The sequence below is a fragment of the Leguminivora glycinivorella genome, chromosome 5, assembly GCF_023078275.1.
Source record: "Leguminivora glycinivorella isolate SPB_JAAS2020 chromosome 5, LegGlyc_1.1, whole genome shotgun sequence".
In the NCBI taxonomy this organism is placed as follows: Eukaryota; Metazoa; Arthropoda; class Insecta; order Lepidoptera; family Tortricidae; genus Leguminivora; species Leguminivora glycinivorella.
In genome coordinates this window covers 11,236,614-11,262,947 of record NC_062975.1, presented here as the reverse complement: position 1 = coordinate 11,262,947, position 26,334 = coordinate 11,236,614, and the positions used below count along the sequence as shown (strand labels likewise).

At 38.1% G+C, this 26,334-nt stretch overlaps 1 protein-coding gene across 1 annotated transcript; it reads left to right on the top strand.

The window, feature by feature from the left end:
• The first annotated feature begins 6,086 nt into the window (after positions 1–6,086).
• On the top strand, positions 6,087–24,472 carry LOC125226680. The gene is made up of 9 exons (XM_048130740.1): positions 6,087–6,380; positions 6,542–6,706; positions 7,765–7,895; positions 8,654–8,739; positions 10,428–10,616; positions 13,331–13,567; positions 17,829–17,972; positions 20,998–21,145; positions 22,198–24,472. Exons 1-9 carry the CDS (start codon positions 6,262–6,264, stop codon positions 23,025–23,027), a joined length of 2,049 nt encoding a protein of 682 aa, XP_047986697.1. The 5' UTR covers positions 6,087–6,261; the 3' UTR covers positions 23,028–24,472.
• Positions 24,473–26,334: the final 1,862 nt, after the last annotated feature.

Here is a 26,334-nt window from a genome sequence, read left to right as displayed (position 1 = left end):
TGCATACATGATTTCGTGCATAAATACTTGACCTTTTAGTTTAATTATTAAACTTATCACAGTTTTTTTTATTAAAACGTGTGTAGCCTTGGAAGAAATAAATTTAAAAACTTTTATACTATAATAAATTGTGTATATAATATTGTCTTCTGTCACCGCGATAGTTACTCATGAAATAAATTTATGGAATCAGATTATATCGCGTATAATGAATATAATCCGTTTTCTTAGTTTTATTTCATTTTGTATATGATATGTTTTCTAGGTTCTTTTCGGTGAAGGAAAACATCGTGAGGAAACCGGACTTATTCCAATAAGGTCTAGTTTACCCTTTGGGTTGAAAGGTCAGATGGCAGTCGCTTGCGTAAAAACTAGTGCCTACGCCAAATCTTGGGATTAGTTGTCAAAGTGGACCGCAGGCTCCCATGAGCCGTGGCAAATGCCGGGATAACGCAAGGAAGATGATGATGTTTTCTAGGTACATATATATAATGGAACTAAGATCGGTTTTCTTTAATTTTAAGTAGTTTTTTTATATTTAAAATGTGTTTTTAGGGTTTCGTAGTCAACTAGGAACCCTTATAGTTTCGCCATGTCTGTCTGTCTGTCCCTCCGTCCGCCCGTCCGTCCGCGGATAATCTCAGTGACCGTTAGAACTAGAGAGCTGAAATTTGGTACCAATATGTATATCAGTCACGCCGACAAAGTGCAAAAATAAAAAGTGGAAAAATTGTTTTATTAGGGTACCCCCCCTACACGTAAATTAGGGAGTGATTTTTTTTTCATTTCAACCCTAACGTATGATTTATTGTTGGATAGGTATTTAAAAATGAATTACTGAAATCGTTTTTTGATAATATTAATATTTTCGGGAATAATCGCTCCTAAAGGAAAAAAAAGTGTCCCCCCCCCCTCTAACTTTTTAACTATATATTTAAAAAATATTTAAAAATCTCAAAAGTAGAACCTTATAAACTTTCTAGGAAAACTGTTTTGAACTTGATAGGTTCTGTAGTTTTTGAAAAATATGGAAAACTACGGAAGAGCCGAGCGGCTATTTACCAACGCGGCTTTAAAAACCGGCCGAGAGCGTGTCGGGCCACGCTCAGTGTAGGCACTGAGCGTGGCCCGACACGCTCTCGGCCGGTTTTTAAATATTATGTTGTTTTAATTGCATGGAGCACAGGAAGGTCCACATCTATGTATTAGTTTTTTGTAAGGAAATACAACTCTACGCTACACCTACCTGCTTTAGTTGACTGTTGACACACTGAGACAGTGGATGCGCCAGAGTATAAAAGAGTGATTACCATCTCTTGTCAAAGATCTTGTTGAGACGAATCAAACGAACCCAAACACGAAGTGGTTTCAAGACCTGGTCGTGGAATACTCTTGACTACCTTCCAGCTTCATCATCAGATCCTGGGTACCATCTCTTGTCAAAGATCTTGTTGAGACGAATCAAACGAGCCCAAACACAGAATAGTTTCAAGACCTGGTTGTTGAATACTCTTGACTACCTTCCGGCTTCACCATCAGATCCTGGGTACCATCTCTTGTCAAAGATCTTGTTGAGACGAACCAAACGAGCCCAAACACGAAATGGTTTCAAGACCTGGTTGATGAGAACTCATGACTACCTTCCGGCTTCATCATCAGATCCTGGGTACCATCACCTCTTGTCAAAGATCTTGTTGAGGCAAATCAAACGAGCCCAAACACGAAATGGTTTCAAGACCTGGTTGATGAGAACTCATGACTACCTTCCGGCTTCATCATCAGATCCTGGGTACCATCACCTCTTGTCAAAGATCTTGTTGAGGCGAATCAAACGAGCCCAAACACGAAATGGTTTCAAGACCTGGTTGATGAGAACTCATGACTACCATCTGACTTCATCATCAGATCCTGAGTACCATCTATTGTCAAAGATTTTGTTGAGACGAGTCAGTAACCTAAAATGATATTCAATAATAAATAATACTTACTAAACCCAAGGATCAAAGTTTTCGGTCGCAGTATACATGCAACAGTACAGCCAAACACGCACACAAGTGCGGTTTTGGACACGGCGGGTGCCGCACACAATGACAAAATAACTTCGCGATCGTCGAGCCGCGTGCGGAGCGGACTAACATACGTCCTGCCTCTACAAGCTCTGCCGCGGTACTGACATCGCAAGCGCGCGTAACCGGTAATAAGGAGGCATTTTTAAAAAATCGTCAAAAATATTAAATTGCAATTAATAGAGAACTTTTGCATAAAATCTGTTTGAGTAAGCGTTGCAGATTATTTTTATATTAAAACTACTTCAAAAACACGTAAGTTTTCGAAGAAATTGACACTTATTCTGAGGTGATTTCTGAAACAAATTGGATTCATCATATCCTCATTTACTCTATTCTAAAGCCTTATAACAAAGAAGTAGTCTCAGAAGATTGTAGTACAGGATATACATAATACAAATTTACCACTTGAAGCATTCAAAACTATCCAAATTTTACAAATTAGACGGACTAAGTCAGCACTTTTCGCGGGTTTTCCTAAACAGGCACCAGAAAAAAAATCATAATTAATTAAGTGAGTTAGTTTTTAAAAATCCAGTCTCACAACATGTAAGTTAAGAAGATGTCCTAATCGAATCCTGAACTTAATAAGTCTTTTAGATGACGGAAAGTGTAGCATTTTGCCGACTAAAACTATCAATTTTACATTATTACGACGTTTTCGTTGAATGCCCTCTTAAGTTCGCCTTTGTACAAATGATGTGTGTTCTTTTTCTTTCCTATTATTATGTGTTCTTATTTTTGTACAACAAAGTGTATTACTACTACTACTACTATTATTAAAATAATTTAATTAAGAAGCCATTTTCATATTAGCCCAACTTTTACGGGGGTTTTTGGCAACCTTAGGTAAATATCTTACCAAATTTCCAATCTCTGATTAACTTAGATAAATGTATCTAACCAATTTAAAATTTATATTCCACAAAGGGTAATTTGGATTCACCAACACATATGGCCAAATGAGGGTTTCCATATCTAAAGGGTCCATTATGCTGCAAGAGCCATAAGGTCTATTCATGAGAAATTCTAATGAAAATGTCCTTAAGCTTACTGCACATAAAGCATACCCATAAGGCATGGAACACCACCAACAATAATGTAGAGGAATGGGCAGTGTACAAAATAATTCATGTAAGGTTTGTTTAATTTAGAAACCATCATTTTAATAATTTTATAATCAACATAACTACAAGCCTCTAGCTACAAATCAAAACCAAAATTATAACATACCTAATATCACAAAACATTCAAAAGTTTCATTTTAGTGTGAACACCTTTACAGCCGTCCAAAGTGACATTAAAATTCTTCACAATCTGCTCCATGTTGGCCACATTGTAATAACCCAATTCATGTTTTATGCACAGTTTCAAATGCTCCTCAGTCAATGGCTCAAATTTTATAAATTCTTTATAAACATCTATGTCATTAAAAGTCTCTCTCAGCTCAAACTCAAAGAAAGCCACATTGGAATGCTTCATAAAATTCTTTTCTATATTATCATAATTGTAGACCAAGATAACAGTTATGTTCTTTTTCAAATATTCACTTTTATCAATGACATTCTTTATGTGTTCCTTGATATGGAAATCATTCCGTGACAAGTCATCAACAATCAGTATGGAGGACTTACAAAAAGACATACCCAATAGCAGATCATCCGGAAAGGTCTCCATGAAACTGGGCATCAAGTAGTGGTATACATTAGTCAAATTCCATACTTCTCCAAACATCATAGTGGTAGCATATGTCTTTCCAACTCCTGTGCCACCATATAGGAATAATATTTTACTACTCACTTGAGTATCCAATGATCTTGTTAACAAATCAATAGCCCTCTTTTGTCCATACAATTGCCTGCCCAGTGTAGCTTTCATATTAATTAAATTCAATTCTTCACAACAGGTAAATGTATTCTGATAAACTAACGCACATGCGACAACTACAAATAGAACTGAAAGTTTTACCATAAGACATGATCCCACTGTTTTTTTAGGCTGCATAATGATATGATACTTCTTAACTGTTTGGAAGCATTTTGGTCCACTGTCACTAACTGGAACCGGGGCGATATCTTCTATTACAGGTTCTTGTTTAATAAAATTTGTAATAAAGGTTATAGGAGAAGAAGATCTTGAAACAGTCTTTCTTTCTTCAGGTTCACAATGTATGCTATCGTCTAAATTCTTTATAGAATTCGAGCTCAAATCTATGTCCATTGGTTCATAACTTACGTCCAAATTTTGGTAATTCATCTGCAATCGGTTTCTTCTGTGTATCTTATCGCAACTTTTACTATTCATGTCATGAACTACAACACAATGTTTTTAAAATTAAAATTGACATATGATATAACTTGCTGTCAAAACTTTCAAAAACAACGGAATAAATGAGTTTATAGAAGTAGATACTTGTTTTTGAACTAGTTGAGATTAACATATTAATTATTAGGCTTCAAATAAACAAAATTAAAATATATCCCAAATATTGATTAACGCATATTATAAAAGTATTATACGGGTAAGTTTTTATTAAATGCGTTCATTCGTTAAAAATATGTAATAATTTCATATTCTTTTTATATTTATATTATGACAATCTGTGTAAACGACTTTACTGTCAGAACCACAGATAATACTAGACAATTTTTTTGAGGGACTATCATAGTACTTTTTTAACTTGTATTGGACTTCCGGTTCGAACGCCATCTTAGCGGTATCGTGTCGTGAATAATTTCTCCTTCTTTTGCTCATTAATGTTGTTAAAGAGTAATATCGATAGCTTATTATGCAATAAACTAATGTTATAGTGAGAAGCTGATGAAGAATTAATCGCGAAACGCATTTAGCTACTTTTTTGTCGTCAACAGCCGATAGTCCACGAGCCCTTGTAAAATCTAGCTATCAATTTACAAGTGCCAACTACCGAACACTGTCGTACTTACCGTACCAAAATCAATAACAATTAGCTTATATTACCTTGACACTAGCAAAATAGTCCCACCAATGGACTGAGGCCATTCAATTTTAAAAACTTAACTTAACTTGTATTTGTATGCGTGTAAAGCAGCTACAAATATTATTAATAATATTTTGCAAACACTTCATAAGTAGAACATGTTGAACTTGGTTTGTTGTGGTCTCTCTGATTTTAATAATTTGTCAAGGACGTAGCTAATCTACGTGACAAGGAAATTGTAGAACAGATGTGGAACGCAAAAGTGCATTAAATACAGACGGACTGAAAATTAGCAGCTATCAGCTAATAACGATAGGTGATAATACTTCCATTCAATTTCTAGTCCGTCTGTATTTGATGCATCTGTGCTACAATTTTCTTTGTCGCGTACATTAAAACATGATAAATTATTATTATTTAATTATTACCGGTCCCGGGTTCGAATCCCGGTAAGGGCATTTATTTGTGTGATGAGCACAGATATTTGTTCCTGAGTCATGGATGTTTTCTATGTATATAAGTATTTATATATTATATATATCGTTGTCTGAGTACCCACAACACAAGCCTTCTTGAGCTTACCGTGGGCCTCAGTCAATCTGTGTAAGAATGTCCTATAATATGTATTTGTATTAATATGTATGTATTGTTACGAAGGATAATGGTGTGAAATCCATATGAATTCGAATAAATCTCTTGAAGCGACATCGTGTATGATACGATCAACACGTACCATTATTTCACCAACATTAGAATCGTCCCACGATAAGTCTGCATAGATTTTAATAGCCCCGCCTCTGCAAGGGTTAAGTAAACGTCATAATTTCATCAAAGTTTGACGTTTAAAATAACATCTGCACTGGCGAGGCTGTGAAAATCGTTGCAAACTTATCGTGGTGAGTCTCTACCTTATACATACATGCCACTCCCTACGCACACCTATAAAAAAAACTTCAAAAGACAAATCATAAAGATTAATATTATTTATTAATTAAATATCACAAATCACGAATCTTCGTCAAGTTAATAAGTACGAGACATTTCCTCCATAAAAATTAGTTTTTGACAGGTGGCGCTTTAGTCGGGATATGGGATATGGAATATGGACCATGTATTGAATTTGAATTGAGCCAGTGCAGTGCAACAGCTACAATCTGTGGTTCCGCCTGCATTTTGTTTGACATGTCCTTGGGGTCATTGTGCCCATGCCAAAACTAAAGTAACGTTAATTTCGAAATGAACGACAGAAATGTTAGCCCACCAAATAATTCTGTATCAACTCCGCCAACTTATAAAAAAGTGCGAAATCCGTTTGATAGAGTACTGATCGAGAAATTACACAAACCAATATGCAGGTGAGTAAAATTCCAGTAATGTTATAAAAAACCTTCGATGCAAGATGCGTTGCTTACGTTTTACTTTTGCTTATTTCAGTACTAATACATGGTCACTAGTATTGTAGTAGTATGTGCCGTTATGCCTTAACATTCAGCTAAAATTTAAAAAAACGTTTCAGCCCTTCAATGTGCAAAATTTATAAGAAAGAACGGCGAGGTTCGTTCCGTTGGGACATAGACCAGGCATGCACGTTAGATCCGAAGGACATTGTAGCCTGCAGCAGTCAATTCGAGCCTTCGCCAGACCCAAATTTCGATAAAATAGCTGAAGAGGCTACAGACATGTAAGTCCTTTATTTTTTTTTTTGTTTTTATTTTATAGGGATTGTCTTACACAAATTGGCTAAAACCCACAGTAAACTCAAGAAGGCTTGTGTTGTGAGTACTCACACAACAATTTATACAAATATTTATATATACAGTCTCTCTTTTCTGGGTTTTACTCAATTTAACAGAGATATCTTTGTGATAATTTATGAACAGATGGTTAACTGATTTTTGTGCTGGATTACTGGATGTACTGGACCATCAAAGAACAGAATAATAGACATTTTACTGCATAGAAAACATCTAGGACTCTGGAACAAATTTAATACCTGTGCTTATCTGACAAATAAACACCAGTACTGTGGGTGTAGCGCACTAGTTTGATAAACTTTATCACATTGGTGTATGCCTATTGCACTTACAAATAGTGTGAAAAGGATGGCCTTATGTTATATTGTTTTAATTGTTTATCACACAACCATGCTTGTCTGGGATTCAAACCTGTAAGTAGGTGTAAGGTCTAATGGTATACAATAGATAGGGACAACACAAATTGTCCCTAATTCACTGTCAGGGGGCCGATTTTTGAGTCTCACGGCATTTGAATTCAGAAAATTGTCACTGAAAATAATAGGCAATTCACCGTTTTCAACTGGTATTTTAGTGACAGTGAGACTCAAAAATCGGCCCCCAGTTTTAGTTTTGTCAGAAGTTTTCTTTTATATGGTAACACTTAGGTATAGGTGAAAAACTTAAGAAAGTCACCTGTTGTATGTGAGTGACGTGTTCGAATAGAGAACACATATTTAAAATTAGTAACACAAACAAAACAAACGCCTATTTGAACATGTCACTCACACATACAACAGGTGACTTTCTCAAGTTATTCACCTATACCTGGGTTGTGATAGTGTTAAGTAAAATATCCCACTTTGTCGCTAACCATGAAGACATTTGCTTGTTTCTTTATATGAATAACACTGACACAGGCTTTATAGCAATCAACACAATGGGACGTCTTACTAATTCGCTCACATTTATTCTGTGGTAGTTGGTCCATATGGTTTGTTTTCAGGTTCTTTTCACAAGAAATGGTAATGCCAAGCCCAATGGAGTCCTCAAAGAAGAAACCACAGCTTATGCCTCTTGATGAGAGTGAAAAGATTGTTAAAAGTTTTACAGACAGCACTGTTGTCATGAAAGATGGTAAGTAGAGTGTGGGTCAGTATCATAAGCCACATTTCTGAAATAAATTGAGTCATTCTGACGACCGGTCTGGACTAGCGCGTAGTGACCCTGCCTGCTATGCCGCAGTCCCGGGTTCGAATCCCGGTAAGGGCATTTATTTGTGTGATGAGCACAGATATTTGTTCCTGCGTCATAGATGTTTTCTATGTATATAAGTATTTGTATACTATATATATTGTTGTCTGAGTACCCACAGCACAAGCCTTCTTGAGATTACCGTAGGGCTCAGTCAATCTGTGTAAGAATGTCCTATAATATTTATTTATTTATTCTGAAATAAGTTGAGTCTTGGCTTTCTTTGTTTAAGGCCATAATTTGAGGAAACACATACATGACAGAAAAAAACTATGTTTATTCCACTTTTGAGAGTGAGTATTACTTGTGGAGGAAGGAAGGTTATGCTGGAGTAATCTTCTAAATGCTCTCAATTTTTGTTTAAAATTATCTATCTAATCATTCCACTGTGCCATGCAATGAAAATGTTGTAACATGTTACATTATGTTAGAACATTCTTACACATATTGACCGAGTCCCACAGTAAGCTCGAAAAGGCTTGTGTTGTGGGTAGTCAGACAACAATATGTATAATATATTATATGTATGTATACAGATACTTTTATACAAAGAAAACAATGTCCATGTCTGTTCTCATCAGCCTCATCACACAACAGACCCGTTGTGGACTCATGTTTACTGCAATGAATTGCTTTACCAGTTTCAGCTCAGACTGCCCTCAGTTTACCTCCAGAACTACCTCCAGAATTAGAGAAAATATTAGCACCATACTTCACATTCAGTCAGGTAATTAAACATAGTACTTTTTCCATCAATTTCTTGAGTATTGTCGGATGGAAACTCAAAATCTAATTATTTACTAAAATAACATTAATAAAAAAAAAAAATTCGAGAGATATAAGTAAGTGCCTTAGACCAACTTTTGAATAGGAGTAGATGTTTGATGTTTACCTGACCCAGTCGCGACTAAATGCAAGAGCGATAGAGATAGATATATACGAGCGTTTCGTTTCGTGAGCGTTTGTGCATTCGGCTAACGTATGCGGAATGAAATCTGGACAAAGTTTTGATATCGTACAGACGGTACAGAGTAAGTAAATAAATAAACTAAAATAATGTATAAATGCCAGATTAAAGTTTACATATCTGTCATTTAAACTGGTAAGTTTCATGAGTATTGGATTCCTTTTCTCGAAATGATGGTCAATCGAGAAGGACGACCTAGCGAAACTGTTTGTAATTTCTACATACCAATATTCTGTGACCGAATGCAAAACCCGAGGAAAGTTTTGTAGGAAGGGTTAGAAGCTAACAGTCAATTTATAATATTTTTGCGTCCTTTTTCTTTACAAAAACTACCGCAACAAAGCGTGGTCCAAGAAAACATTACAGCATTGGCAAGTTTTCTGGGAGAGATTTGATTAAAAGAAATGTCGGCCCCCTAAGGCACAAAATCTCACAGAGAGCTCGAGACAGCATTCGAATTGGGCAGCGAAAGTGATAAAAATTATCTTGAAGACATGAGTGAAGAAGTTAGGCCTATAGTCTTCAAAAATAAAATAAACAACTTTGAAAATGCTGCTACGCCGTTAAGTCAAAAAATTTAAAAAACAGCTGTTTTTGCATTTCTGGGTTTATGAATGACTAATAATATGTCGAATAAATGGAATTTCACGACAAGAAAACTATTATTTTGAGAACACTAATGATCCTACGGACAAGAATGTGAAAAATGTCGAGCATACGAAGCTTCTTTAAAAAGTTATCACATGGAAGATAAATTTGGACCTTAAAAAATGCTAACATTGGTTTTGTCGACACCGATGGACATAAAGTATCACAAGTTCTGTTAGAAGCCTCACATTGGCGAAAACTAACTCTTTTATTTATCGATATTCAATACATAATTAAAATCACGAAAGATATTAAAAATAAACTATGTTATATTAATTTTATAAGACATTGAATTTTGTCCAGATTTCATTCCGCATACGTTACGCACGCTGTATAGCATTTTAGTCTATGTGGCCTTTTCTTAGAAGAAGGGTTCTGTTTCATATACATGAGAACTTATCAGAAAAGGTTTCTTGCGATTACGGGTCCTTTTTTGATGAAAAGCCTCCTCCTCCCGTGTGGCAGCAGGGGGAGCTGTGTGAACAGCTAAACTGTTGAATAAACTATCGCCTACAACAGTGTTTTCAGCCGGATACGACCATTAAATCTCAAAGGCGGGAAACACACCTCATCTGGGGCCCGTTACTCGAAAGGTACAAGCCTTGTATTACAAGTGCGCGAAATGTCAAATCATATGGGTTGTCATGGAAACACACTTGTAATACTTCTTACCTTTCGAGAAACTTGTAACCTTTCGAGAAACGGGCCACTGGTAGTTGCAAACATCAAGCTATCAGTTTGATAGTTTCCTAAGTTAAAAGAACTGTCTTGTGCTCTCATTTCTTATATAAATATTTCAGGGCCAAGACAGATTCGGAGAGTATGAAATCACAGCAAACGGATCTTTACGTCGGAAGTTATTCTTCGAACACAGCGACACCGAGCACCATAGCGAGTGCGATTCGGAACAAACAGATGATGAGCATCACGAGGCGAGGCCACCGTCGAGCTTCGAGGCGCACGATCCGGTCACGTTCAGTCCTGATTTGGTGAGTGAGATAGCTTGAGTTAGAGTAAGATAGAATTACTTCACACACAACAGTAAAATCACTGGAGAAGAGACCCACTCCGTCTCGTGTTGTACATACTTCAAACACAGCGACACCGAGCACCATTGCGAGTGCCATTCGGAGCAAATAGATGATGAGCATCACGAGGCGAGGCCACCGTCGAGCTTCGAGGCGCACGATCCGGTCACGTTCAGTCCTGATTTGGTGAGTGAGATAGCTTGAGTTAGAGTAAGATAGAATTACTTCACACACAACAGTAAAATCACTGGAGAAGAGACCCACTCCGTCTCGTGTTGTACATACTTCAAACACAGCGACACCGAGCACCATTGCGAGTGCCATTCGGAGCAAATAGATGATGAGCATCACGAGGCGAGGCCACCGTCGAGCTTCGAGGCGCACGATCCGGTCACGTTCAGTCCTGATTTGGTGAGTGAGATAGCTTGAGTTAGAGTAAGATAGAATTACTTCACACACAACAGTAAAGTCACTGGAGAAGAGACCCACTCCGTCTCGTGTTGTACATACTTCAAACACAGCGACACCGAGCACCATTGCGAGTGCCATTCGGAGCAAACAGATGATGAACATCACGAGGCGAGGCCACCGTCGAGCTTCGAGGCGCACGATCCGGTCACGTTCAGTCCTGATTTGGTGAGTGAGATAGCTTGAGTTAGAGTAAGATAGAATTACTTCACACACAACAGTAAAATCACTGGAGAAGAGACCCACTCCGTCTCGTGTTGTACATACTTCAAACACAGCGACACCGAGCACCATTGCGAGTGCCATTCGGAGCAAATAGATGATGAGCATCACGAGGCGAGGCCACCGTCGAGCTCGAGGCGCACGATCCGGTCACGTTCAGTCCTGATTTGGTGAGTGAGATAGCTTGAGTTAGAGAGAGATAGTATCGATATACACATTTAGTGGTTAAGGTTATAGCGAGTGCGATTTGGCAAACGATGATGAATATCACGACGCGAGGCTGCCGTCGTGCTTTGAGGCGCACGATCCTGTTAAGTTCGGCCCGGATTTGGTGAGTGAGTAGAGGGAGAAAGAACGCCACAGCGCTTGTGATCCGCAACATACTGATGAGATGAATATTGACTACCGAAGCGGTCAAGATGAACCCTTGTAAAAAAACCGGCCAAGAGCGTGTCGGACCACGCTCAGTGTAGGGTTCCGTAGTTTTCCGTATTTTTCTCAAAAACTACTGAACCTATCAAGTTCAAAATAATTTTCATAGAGAGTCTTTATAAAGTTCTACTTTTGTGATTTTTTTCATATTTTTTAAACATATGGTTCAAAAGTTAGAGGGGGGGGACGCACTTTTTTTTCCTTTAGGAGCGATTATTTCCGAAAATATTTATATTATCAAAAAACGTTCTTAGTAAACCCTTATTCATTTTTAAATACCTATCCAACAATATATCACACGTTGGGGTTAGAATGAAAAATATTATCAACCCCCACTTTACATGTAGGGGAGGTACCCTAATAAAACATTTTTTTCCATTTTTTATTTTTGCACTTTGTTGGCGTGATTGAGATACATATTGGTACCAAATTTCAGCTTTCTAGTGCTTACGGTTACTGAGATTATCCGCGGACGGACGGACGGACGGACGGACGGACAGACGAACGGACGGACGGACGGACGGACGGACGGACGGACGGACGGACGGACGGACGGACGGACGGACGGACGGACGGACGGACGGACGGACGGACGGACAGACAGACATGGCGAAACTATAAGGGTTCCTAGTTGACTACGGAACCCTAAAAATAGCCACATACATAACATAAACTAGCGACTTTATTCCCAAAAGGGCTAGGCAGAGCACGTGGAAAATTGATCATGTAAAACAAAATTGTAGTAGGTAATAAAAAATAATACTCCACTTTGTTTTAATGGTTACTATTTTTAGCGCTGCTGACAGGTAAAATCCATTCTGGCGTCATCTGTAAACTACCTACCTACTTCGATCACATAATCACATTGCATTGTTTGTGTCTCATGGAAATCCTCTGTCAACCAAACCGTCTGTCACCGTTAAAGCGTTAAATTTTATTGTATGGGAAGTTCCATAGACGTCTGCTGCGTGACGATGATGTGTCTGTCAAATGTGGTTGATGCAACTGGTCCTAAATAATGTTAATATTTCAAGGTTTATCTCTGCGATTCATCAAAATTTGATGAATTTGAATATTTAGGTATAATTTGAATATTGATGAATTTGAATGTTTAGGTATAATTGTTAACTGCCTGCATGTAAGGCGCATTGCGTAGGTACATGGCGTAAACAAAGCGAGACATACGAGAGCTGGCATTCTCCTGATAACGATATTTTGAACATTGATGTGTAGAATTATACAATTAAAACAGTACGTGGTTGTAATAAGCTATTCGGTAGGTAGGTGTAAACTACCGTGTGAACATAATTTATTAGGTATGTTATGAGTATAAAACATAAATCAAAACAATAATAACTAGGCAACCAGACAAGACATGCAATAACTCACAATCTTTTACGTAAATGAAAACCACTGTTTTATATCAACATCTTTAATTACTGGCCGTAAAAAGTAGTTACCAACATGTAATTGTGTGGGTGGCTGATAGATAAACTAAGTATAGCAAATAAATTGAATATTCTGATTCTGATACCTTCTTTATCTTTTTTCAGTACAAGGACTTCGTAAAGAAAGGGATGAAGCGAACATTCGGCACGCCTCTAAGACAAGGCCCGTCGCACTGCAAACTTCGCAACAAAATCTTAGATGTCGTAGATTTCGGGGACAACTGTTTGAGTCCTATACACTTCAACACTCCACCGAAGAGGCTCGATGAACAGTCTTCTGCATCGTCGTTTGCTTCTACTTCTATATCACCGGTTACTAAAGTAACTTCTAGTGATGAAGAGGTAATAACCAATTATGTAACATTGTGGTTGTTGTCTAAGTCCTATACAGTACTTAACTTCGCCAGAGTGGAAATTGGGTACGCCTCTTAGACATGGCCCATCACACTGCAAGCTTCGCAACAAGATCCTAGACGTAGGGTACAACTGTTTGAGTCCTATACACTTCAACACTTCACCGAAGAGGCTCGATGAACAGTCTTCTGCGTCCTCGTTTGTCAAAGTCACTTCTAGTGATGAAGAGGTAATAACCAATTATGTAAGATTTTGGTGGCTAGTGTCCAAGCTTTACCCAATCAAAACTCAGCCTGAGTGGAGATTTGGCACACTTCTAAAACATGGCCCGTACACTGCAAGCTACACGACAAGATCATAGACGTAGTAGACTTTGGGTACAACTGTTTGAGTCCTATACACTTCAACACTCCACTGAAGAGGCTCGATGAACAGTCTTCTGTGTCCTCGTTTGCTTCTACTTCTACATCACCGGTTACTAAAGTCACTTCTAGTGATGAATAGGTAATAACAAATCATGTAGTGTCTAAGCCTCTACATATAGCACGCCTCTAAGACAGGGCCTGTTGCACTGCAAGCTTTGCAACAAGATCCTAGATGTAGTAGACTGGGTACAACTGTTTGAGTCCTATACACTTCAACACTCCACCGAAGAGGCTCGATGAACAGTCTTCTGCATCCTCGTTTGCTTCTACTTCTATATCACCGGTTACTAAAGTCACTTCTAGTGATGAAGAGGTACCTAATAACAAATTATGTGACATTTTGGCGGCTATTGTCTAAGCTTTACTTACCCAATGCAAAACTCAACCACCAACAGTCTTCTACGTCATAATTCGCTTCGACCTGTATCACCGATCATTAAAGTCATCAAAGTAAGTAGGTCGATCGGTCAAGTCTCATGCGCAAGGGGGCGTTGACCAAACGCCGGTTTGAACTACTCAAGAACTCAAGTTACTCAAGTACCCATAAATAAATAAATTGGGGGACACCTTACACAAATCAACCTAGCCACAAACTAAGCAAAGCTTGCACTATGGGTGCTAGGCGACGATATACATACTTATATACATACACCTTCGATTTCCTTTACCAACAGATGTGTTTAGATTTCCTCACGATGTTTTTCTTCACCGAAACGAAACCACTAGCCAGTGGATACAAATGAAATGATATCAGGTCAGTGTGGGGAAGACCGTCTACCCGGAAAGACCGTCTATTGACTATAACTTTTTTGTTTATATATCTACGCCTCTCACACCTCCGGAGGTATACCAGTTTTTCATCCTTAATCCATTGGTCTTCAATACATATCCCTAGGACGAACACTAGTTAACAATAAACTTGATTCGTGTTTCGAACTCGAATATCGAGTTCAACATGGTTCCGCAAAAAATTATAATAAAATAGAAGCAGTCGGAATATCTTATACTTTTAAACAAGCAATTCTTGTATGTTTATTGATTTATTTATTTATATATATATTTATTTACACTGACGATCTCGGAAACCGCTCTAACGATTTCGCAGAAATTTGTTATGTGGGGGTTTTTGGGGGTGAAAAATCGGTCTAACTTATCCTTAGGTCCCGGAAAACGCGAATTTTCGAGTTTTCATGCGTTTTTCTTCGCGCGCCATCTCGTGTGCAGTAGTTGTACTGTTAAGATAGAATTTTTTCGGTTGATGTAAGTACTATTTATTGCAAACACTAGATAGCGACACAGGTCAAGGCTAAAACGAATAGAAAAATACACTATTTGAGTTTTTGTGGCGAAATGCGCGCCATCTCGTGTGGAGTAGTTGTGTTGTTAAGACTGAGAATTCTTTCGCTCGATGTAGGTACTATTCATTTTTGAACTAGATGGCGACACATGTCAAGGATACGAAACAGAACCGAGCGAAGCTCGGTTGCCCAGATATTTTGTATATCATGTATGTAACGTAGTCATTTAATAACCGTTCTTTCTGACTAGTACTATTAATCTCCTCAAAACGCGCTCAATTTCTAGTTTTATGTTCTGAAATATGTAACTTAGAAATTGTGCCTACTCAGAAAGTCCGGCATAAAAGAGAAAGGCAAGACCGGCATATGATAAACAAGGAGTTGCCAACCTTTTCTAGGCTTTATTGGAAATAAGTCGAGTGTACGTGTCATCAATAGATTTTCGGGGGTAGTGATTTCAAAAATGAACACCACTTTGGAATCTGACATTGCTGACTGTCACTTTGACATAAAAGTGGTCATGGGTGTGGTCAAATAGGTTCTCGGGGGTGCTGATTCCAAAATTAATAACCAATCTGGAATCTGACATTGCTGACTGTCACTTGACACAAAAGTCGTCATGGGTGTCGTCAAATAGGTTTTTGGGGGTGCTGACTTCAAAATTAATGACCAATTGGAAATCTGACATTGCCGACTGTCACTTTGACATAAAAGTTGTCATGAGTGTCATCAAACAGTTTTTTGGCTGTATTGGTTATTGGGATCAGCACCCCCGAGAACCTGTTTGACCACACCCATGACCACTTTTGTGTCAAAGTGACTGTCACTTTGACATAAAAGTGGTCATGGGTGTGGTCAAATAGGTTCTCGGGGGTGCTGATTCCAAAATTAATAACCAATCTGGAATCTGACATTGCTGACTGTCACTTGACACAAAAGTCGTCATGGGTGTCGTCAAATAGGTTTTTGGGGGTGCTGACTTCAAAATTAATGACCAATTGGAAATCTGACATTGCCGACTGTCACTTTGACATAAAAGTTGTCATGAGTGTCATCAAACAGTTTTTTGGCTGTATTGGTTATTGGGATCAGCACCCCCGAGAACCTGTTTTACCACACCCATGACCACTTTTGTGTCAAAGTGACAGTCAGCAACGTCAGATTCCAAAGTGGTGTTTAATTTAGAAATCAGCACACCCAAAAACCTATACTCGTGGTATATGCACTTCGCGCATACAGTAAAGAGTGACAGAGATAGCACTATCGTTATTGAGATTCGTGGTAGTAAGAGTGAGAAGAGACCTCGCTATTACCGCGCGGTTGCCACCGTCTAAGCAAGACACCTCGTAATAACCTTTCAGATCAACTTTCGGTCGGGTACCCGTAGCTACTTGAAACGGTTGAAACGGTCAACATAAGAGTTCAATCGCCCGTTTTAGATTCACACCCGTATATGAAATATTAAAGGCCATGCCTAGATCAGAGAAAGGTATTAATCGATTAACTTTTTATCAGACTAATTAATCGTTTAAAAAAAATAATCGTCAAAATTAGTCGACGATTAATTTATTCTCGATAAACGTTAATCGAATATCTTCGTTTAGAACTAATTGATCGTCTTTTTCAATCGATTAAAACTAATTCATCGTCTTATTTTAATCGCTAATCGTTAGTCGATTACTTTTTGGCCAACTCTGGTAGTGACTATAGCAAAACCAAGCATTGCTAAGAAATGTTACCAAACTAATTCACGTATCTTAATATCCTATTACCTTTTCTTAATACCAAAGTTTCAAAACCTCCTATAGAATATCCTATTACCTTATCTTAATACCAAAACAGATAAGTAGTTGGATTTATATGAGCCTGTAATATCGTGACTAAATTGGATTCGCAGGTGTTCGTTGGAAAAACAGTATTATGCAATATCTGGACCTGAAAAGAAAAGGTTATGAACCCCATCTACAGGACATATGCCGGTCTTGCCTTATAAATAGAAAAATGCTTATATGTTCAAAATTTCAATGTTATTTTATTAATTATCTAGCACATTCTGCCCTGTTATTACGTAAAATAACAATGATCATGATTTTGGAACCTAGTCTCATATGAAATTACGCGACAACAAGGACTAGACGGTCTTTCCGTACTCATCGTGGGATGACGGCCAATCCGCCGAGCCTTAAAAAATGTGATTTTTATCACTTAAAAGTACCTTATTTCACCAAAATGTTGTAAAAGCTTTGTAAAATATAATATTTGCTATCCCTTAGGACCATGCGCATTACGCCAGACTACATTAATTATAGAGTTTTATCCACTCAAACTTTATTTCAAATAAACTATGCCGGTCTTGCCCGCACTGACCTTCCTGTCCATATATTGCAAAAAAAAAACTCATTGGTTCGAGTAATGATTCAAAACCTCATGGTTAAAACTAAAAATCGGATGTCACATCCAATCGGCCAATCAGTCCACTGCTGTTTCATTCAACATCTAATAAATTTTAACACTTGTGTTTTCCAGAAAAATAACTTCACCTCGCCCGAATCCGAAGCAATGGCGACATGTTTAGACTGCATAGCCTCTGACTCAGACCCCGGCAAGAAACGCCAGTGCTTTTGCAAGTCCGTGCCCAACATTAGCTTAAAACGCAGCGCTTCCTTAAAGGTACTTCATTCATCTTTACCTAAACTTATAGAAAAATAGCTTCACGGAGTCCTAAGCTACAACAACATGTCCATCTGGACTGCTAATCATGTTGCCTTGACTTTTTTTTTAATACTACGTCGGTGGCAAACAAGCATACGGTCCGCCTGATGGAAAGCGGTCACCGTAACCTATGGGCGCCTGCCTCAAGGAGTGTCACATGCGCGTTGCCAACCCATTAGAAACTTGTACACTACCTTTTTCTGTGTTAAGTACAAAGCAAAAAGGAGTATATAAGTTCCAAGGAGGGTTCGGCTTGCTGACGACTCAAAGGATAATAGATGGACAAATTAGTTCCGTAGGTCCTTCCGTCACCAGCACACCCACGTTGAGCTCTGAAGCATAAAAAGCACGCCCAATTTAGAATTCGCCCAAGATTAGCTTAACACGGTAGCACTTCGTTAAAGGTCAGTGAGCTAACATCTACGAGTACTCCAAGCAGGCAAGCATGGTCGCCCGATAAATGATAAAACATCAGGCCGTCCCTACCGGATGTTTTATCATTTATCACTCGGCTATGCTTATACGCCAGTAGTCTACTACGAGAGCTCCGTGATATTGTAGCACAAAATATATAAAAGTACAAGTACAGAAGGCTCACTCTCAACAACCTGTCAACGGACTGCATGCGACATTGAGTTCTATTGCGCAGCGTGAAGGTTGTTAAACTTTATGAGCCGCGAACTCGCGGCCGTCGAAATGTACGGAAGAAAAGCGGAGTGAGCCGCCCCTGATTGTATAGTCCCATTACGAATTGAACGGAATAAACGTAAACAAACTGCTGTCACTGTCAAAGTAACACGTGCAGCTCAAGTCAGGGGTTCTCAAAGTAAGGGCCGAGAGAAAATCAAATTACTTTTAACCAGTTATTAACGATCACTCTATTACATACTTAAAAATCGTGAAGCGATCGAACACAATGACTGTTATATTATGTTGATCCCATGCAAGTCAATATAGAAATCGGTCCAAAATAGACGATGTCCTGTCATATCAGATACTCACAAAACCAATAATTTAATTTATAACCACCTTATTACTACCATCGCATTTGAAGAAGACGGTTTTAATTAGTAATTAATTTCAATAAATATACCAAAACGTTTAGTGTTTCAATTTATTTTCGTTTAAAAAGAGTCATTATTTGTGTAATGGAATATGTAAAGATTTTTATTAAACCTGTAAAATATCGGCAATTTTAATACCTCGAATGGTGCAAATTTTTTATAGCACCGGCCACACTTTTGTTTACAATAATTCCGGCTAATTAAAAATAGGAGTATAGTCAATTCTAAGAGAAAAGTAGTTCCTTTTCTTTGTAATTGACTGAGTGAATTCGAAGTTATGGCGACATGTCTAGACTGCATCGCTTCTGACTGCAACTCGGATAGAGGTAAGAAAGGCCACTGCTTCTGTAAGTCAACACGTAAATACGTGAGTAACCCAGTTTTGCAAGTCAACGCCCAATAGACCAATATTCATAGGCCCATCCTGAATACAGCATGCGGCACAAATAAACCCTTTCGAATGTAGCTAGTTTTTAGGGTTCCGTACCAAAAAGGTACAACAGGAACCCTTATGGTGCGACTCTGTCCGTCTGTCTGTCCGTCTGTCACATTGTTAAATATCTCGAGAACTACTTATGCTATCGATATGAAATTTGGAATAGTTTTAAACATTGTGAACCTCTACAACTTGAAATTTTTTTTTTTTTTTAATTAATTAATATAAATGATAGAAAATGGCCAAAATGAAAGGGGGGCAAACTGAAAATTTCAAGTAACTAGGTCAAGTGGGGTATCGTTAGAAAGAGCTCAAATTGTACATATAAAAACTATTTTTTATAAATTTTTTGGTTGTGGAAAAAAAATGTTTTTTGAAGGAAAATGTAAAAAAAAAATACCGTTACCCCCCCCCCTTATCTCCGAAGTTTACCAACATAAATTTATGAAATTTTCACTAAACATGGCTATTATAATGAATATTACAGGAAAAATAAAATCGTACACGTATCTTGAAAACTTTTTTATTTATTTATAAAAAACCTTTCAGATTTACATTTTCAATTTCAACACCCTTGCGGGTGTTTATTGTACTGTATTTTTTAACAAAATAACAATGAAATTACCTGCTTTCAAATAGAGGCAAAATGGTTAAAATCGGTTCACGCAATAAACAATTATTCCATAAAAATCATCTTCCATACTAGCTCGCGCGCATTAGTTTACTCAATTTGCCGATAGATGTCGCTGTACGTTGATCGCTCATTTCCTACATCGCGTTTTTCCTGATATGATGAGGTCAGTTCAGGAGCGTCCTTGCGACATGTCGTAAGTCGTAAACTATTGAAGTCGAATAGTCTTGATTTTATTTGGACGTTGTCTAACAATAAAATTGTATACTAAAATATTACTTGTTATGTGGGAAATTGAGTCTTGAGGGATTTAGTCAAATCTGTAGAGTTCTATGAATAACATTTTGATGATTCAACTATTGAAAGTTTGTACGGAACCCTCGGTGAGCGAGTCCGACTCGCACTTGACCGGTTTTTTTATTATTGGCTGTGACAGACGGACCGACAGACGCACCAGTGATTCTATAAGGGTTCCGTTTTGAGGTACGGAACCCTAATATTACTTTCACTTAAATCACTTATTTTATTACCTACCTTTATTTCGATTCTTCGACTTTAAGGAGAAAAACAACTACCTTAGGCAGCGTTCCCACTTAAGCGTCGCGTGTCTCGGGGCGCGCAACGAACGTCCGCGCCACGCCGCCTGAATGTAATTCAAAAAACGTTTCCTCAGTACGTTTTTTGAATTACATTCAGGCGGCGTGGCGCGGACGTCCGTTCCGCACCTCAGGACATGCGTCTTTTAGATGTGGCTGGTCCCTTAGAAGCGTTCCTCCCAACGTTCTGCGTTTTCTTTTTGACTTTTATCTCCATTTACTAATTTGCTTCAATAACATTTTTTTTTCTTTCAAGGATTCACCGCCCCGGAGGAAACATTCGTTCTCATTCGCGGGCAAGCGCAGTTTGAGTCTGTCGAGTTTGCATCGCAGCCGGTCGGTCCAGAAGCTCGACTTCAGCATGAACATGAGCGTGGATGGCTCGCTGCACAACCATTCGCAAGGTATGTTCATCATTGCGGGCAAACGCATAACATAACGCATAATACACGTACGTACGCAAAATCATTCACGGTGCGCGCTGTGAAATTGTGGAATGAGGTGCCTCTGTCGCTCAAACGGTCTCAGTCTGTGACATCACTCAAGGTGAATCTGAAGAAACTTTGGCTTTCTGAACAAGTATGATAATGGTTGGGAATTTTATATATATATTATGTATGTATTGATATATTTATATATTGGTTAGGTACTTATTTTGTATTTTATTTATGTACTCTAGTATGTAATTTATTTAATAGTGTCATTTTGTATTTATGTAGTTTATATAATTGTTAGCAATATTTTGGATTACTTTTGACCTTTATTGTACTCCTGTAAGTTTGTCTATCTTACGTACTGGAACGATCCTCTCATCTTCTCCAAGGTTAGCAAGTAGTGACGATAAGCGTGTTGTGCAGTCATTTGTTTTCTGTAGATAAATCTCTGCAGCTTTGTGTGCATAAAAATTATGGGCGAAATTAACCGCCCAGTAATGCCATCTTTAAATGCCCCTAAATATACAATAAATGATCTTTTCACCCACCAACTGGTAAGGCTTACTTTGCTATTCGAAAACAGATAGCAAAATTGCATTTTATCCACAAGAGTGCAAAGTAATTTCATACAAATTTTAACTTGATGTCTTAAGCTGGCTGGCAGAATTTACCTGTAATTTATGATTTTGAATCATAAATATTGAATAGATTGTTGGATTTGATTTAGTTTGATGTTTTATAGTCAGTATTTTGTTCGTGTTGGTGTGGTGAACATTTTTGTGTTTAACTCGGCGGCAAAGTGTGTTTAACCTTCGTGCCTTGAAACCCTCGCAACGCTCAAGATTCCACTTTTTGAACCACTCGCTACGCTCGCGTTTCAATATTGGAATCTTTCGCTTGCTCGGGTATCAATATTGGCACGTGCGGTTAAACAACAACTTTGCCCCCTTGTAAAACAAATAACTATAGACGTCGTTAAACATCCCAGCCTAAACTAATTGGGTTGAAAAATTTATTTCCAGCGGATTGTGAATCGTCACCTAAGTCACCTACACCAGCCGGAGGCGATTCGTGGTCGCTAGTCGGAGAAGCCAGCGTCACCCATTTAGATACAGAATCTCACAACGAGCACACCACCAAAAGGCCTACTGAGAAGTACAGCGTAGAGACCATGGACAACACACCTATCAAAGGCAAAACGAAGAGTAGTGGGCGACATGAAATTAGCACAATTCGGGCACCATTGAACATGACCCCTATGGATATGTCCCTAGATAATAGCTTAGATACCTCAGACAACGCCCTAAGCATGGAGGATAAGAAGATAGATTTTAACAACATTGATCTCAAATTCTGGACTGAAAATATGACTAAGTTCAATTACACTGCCACGGACGTCACAAAGAACGCGACTGATGCGTCCTCTAGCTTTAAGAAACTCGATAGCGGAATTATTAACGAGAACACGTTCTATACGAACGCTTCTAGTTATTACGAAAGTGCCATAAAACCCTCAGAGTTAACTATTACTAATACTAATTCGTCGGCGTTGAAAGAGATCTCTAATGTACATTGGGCGAGAACGGATAGTGGGTTTAAAGATGAGACGTCCTCAGATAATACTCAATTTTATGCGGAGAAATCTAAAGGATTCCGCTTCACTGAGGCTAAGTTAGAACTGTTAGAAGAGAAAGAGAATGTGATGACTGGAAACTTCAGCGGGTTTCTGAACCAACCTATGAACAAGGGTGAGGTCATGTCTATGTCTGACTTGTTTCCGGACGACATGACATTCACCTGTAACTTCTCTTCGACCCCTTCCAAAATCAAACCCAGCACTCTCAACAGCTAAAGTGATGTCTAGAATTAGGGAGAGTAAAATGATGAAATTGGCTGTTGTGCCTCGGAGTCTCGACTCGTTTTGGCTCATCGCGACAATAAAGTAAGTAGTGAGTTAGTAAAATGATAAGGTCTACTATTAGATTCATGCTTATTTAAATAAAAATATTAGTAAATGACAAAGCGCAAAGAAAGGACGTGGACCAGAAAAAGGAAAAAAAAACGTCATTTAACTACCTGTTCCACATGACAATTAAGTTTTAAGTAATGAAATTAAAGACTTAATTTATTGAAAGTTTAATAACGCAGTAATTTAATATAACATATGCAAATGCAATTTTACTCTTTCTAATTCTAGACACACAACCGTGCCAATTTTAGCCGGCTAGGAGCTTTTTAAGAAAACTTATTTTTTTACGCGTTTACATGAATTCTAGATAATTTTTGACTTAGAATAATTATTAACGTTTTTATTGAATTATGTCTGATTTTGTGAGCTTAATGTAACACTTTCGTTGCCAGCCTATACAATATGAACTCGGCCGTCGGGTTGAAGGCAATGAAAGGGTTACCAGATAATAATTATGCATGAAATTTGTATTTTGTAGTTTTGATGATTGTTTACTTGAGCCAAGTAAAATTTAATAAAGTTTTTAAGACTGAAACTGGTGAAGAATCTACATTTTTGATTATGCATGCAATTTCGTCATTAGCCGGGTCCACACAGGGCGAGGCGTGTCGACAGGCAATCTGCTCCCGTGGCAAATCTACTATGTAGACTTGCCTCGCCCGTTGCTCGGCCGATTAACCTGTATCTGCCGAGGTACGTTTACATTGGACGTTGCCTCGCGACGTGCTCTTTCTGTGAACCCGGCTATTAATGTGTATCGTTTACCTTAGGGCTTTTTATGCGCTCCAGGGTAAGCCAACAAACTCTGACTATACAAACCCTGCACATATAAACCGTTAACTAAGAAAAAACGAGTTGGCTAACCCTGGAATTGAAGTGGCCTTTAGGCAATTCAAACTGCGCCGCGATTCACAAACCTTTGGTATTGATTTGTATCATGAGCATTTTTTCCTATGAGATGTTATTCACGTTCAATTAACAATCACGCCTGTATCCCATAAAGGAGTAGGCAGAGCACATGAAACCACTCTCTAGTTTTAGTGCCACTCTTGGCAAATAAGGGGTTGCAAGAAAACTAAAAATTTTGTGTGATTATTCTAGAGAAGAAAACGTTGGATGATATGACTCATGTCCAAAGGTTAATAAGGCCATACCTAGTTACCTATTATAATAATGAGGTTGCTGTTATCAGACAAAATAAATTACATACCTAAACAAAAATATACAATCAATACTGTCTGTACTGTTAAAATCGACCGCCGGTCACTGGTGGCTATATCGGTCGCCCACTGCAGACGACATGTAATAAAGTAAATGGAAGTAATATGGAAGTAATATAAGACAAATTTTCGAGCACTGTCGAGCGTACACATCACGCCGGGCCACCATACAAACCGTTTTTAGCTAAAACGCGTGACTCAGCTCATGGGTCTCTGGCCTGGCGCGAACGCAAAATAAAGTGCGGCTTATGAATCCGGCCAGTTGAACAATGTTATGCAACATTTTTACTAACCAACTGTTTTCTGTTCATATTAAAAAAAATATTTATTTTATAGCCTGACCAGAAATATATGACTGTTATTGATTTTATCGGTTGAGAAAAGTATTTAAAAAATATTTATAATGAAATTGAAGTGATTATGATATTTCTAGTCAGCCTTTACTTTTTAATCCTTTTTCAATTAAAAGTGTATTAATGCCTATGTGGCGACGTTAACGCTTAAAAGGGTTAACCAATTAACCATAATGCGCATCGGCTACAAAAGCACACACGAAAAAAAATCTATACGTGTCGCTCGATCCGAGACGCTGCTTAAATCATCTGTAAAGATGCACAAGGCCTAATGATGATGATGATGATTAATTAATTACCACGCAATACAATACGTCAACCATACACCACTCATAAACGACGATGATTCCGATTGAAGGGCATCCGTCTTGCACATTAGTATCATTTAGTCACGCTCCTATCCCGTTGCCTTATGACCTCTTTACTATGACTGACAGCAGACAAACATGCAGAATTGTGGTATAGTATTCTAATTATAATGTGCACGTTGACTTACATATTACTTCGTAAGGACAAAATACGGGGCTACGGGCATCAAAATTGGTGCCCGGACAACGGTACCACGAAGCCAGTAACACCGCTGTATTCGTGTACCGAGCAGACGAGCAAAACGTGCAGTCTATACACACACCGCATTATGAATCGTTTACAAAGAGCGCGTAGCCTTTAGACATAATAATATGTACACTAGGTACACAATTACTGGTACTTGAATGCTCATACCAAAGAGGATCAAACGTATTATAGAGAGTTACTGTCAAAGTAAAATATCGTCACTACTTTTAAAAAAACTTGTATCTTCGTCTGTCAATAAAAAGAAAATTGTAGTAAGTATGTATGGAATGCATAATTGCATATAGACTTCCTGCGTTTTAACTTTGAGGAGCAGCGTGAGATACGAGATTTTTTCAAAGTAGTGACGATATGTAATCACAGTGCATAGACTGCCATCTCTCGACACAGAAAGAACTTTAAACCTCAGGTGTGACAACTTGGCCCATATTCTTAGCTTGATATGTGTTAAAATGTCAAATATTAATATTAGCGCCATCTAGCCGTGCGTGCCCCAAAGGTGTAACGCCATTTAGGCCACCGTACCTTTTCCTTTATGGTTCGTTTTTTTCTTAGACTGTAGCTGTCTATACGGAGTTACATAAGTCTTTGCTCATACTAATATCGCTCGTGATGAGAACCCCTCAACCAATCGCATCACGATGTAGCGTTTCACTATGGCGCATGAAACGAGAATGTTAGACGAAATTATATGAACCGCCATATCCTTACTTTTGAAGTCTTTGAATGTGCAGCTAATTTTAGGTTCATTATCTATCGGCCGGGGCTCGATACGTTTCATAATTGATTTATCTTATTAATTGATATGTTACACGCATACCGTAGCTTTTTTACATTTGTATTTGTTTTCTTATTATTAAGTCCTATACATAACCCCTTTTTTCTAGCTTGTTATGTTAGTTAGCTTGGGATCAAATTACTTGTTACTTGGTTTACTAACTAGTCAATGAATTTTCGTATAATATGTAAAAAGTATTTATAATCCCCCTTCCCCCCACTCTATCGGGTTGCTAATTAGAAAAATAACGGTTTATTTTCTGTTTT

Excerpts from the sequence above, each read along its gene's own strand:
- LOC125226680 (XM_048130740.1), top strand. The coding sequence starts at position 6,262 with ATGAACGACAGAAATGTTAGCCCACCAAATAATTCTGTATCAACTCCG. Across the intron at positions 6,381-6,541 it reads TTACACAAACCAATATGCAG|CCCTTCAATGTGCAAAATTT; the intron begins GTGAGTAAAATT and ends AAAACGTTTCAG. Across the intron at positions 17,973-20,997 it reads AACGCAGCGCTTCCTTAAAG|GATTCACCGCCCCGGAGGAA; the intron begins GTACTTCATTCA and ends TTTTCTTTCAAG.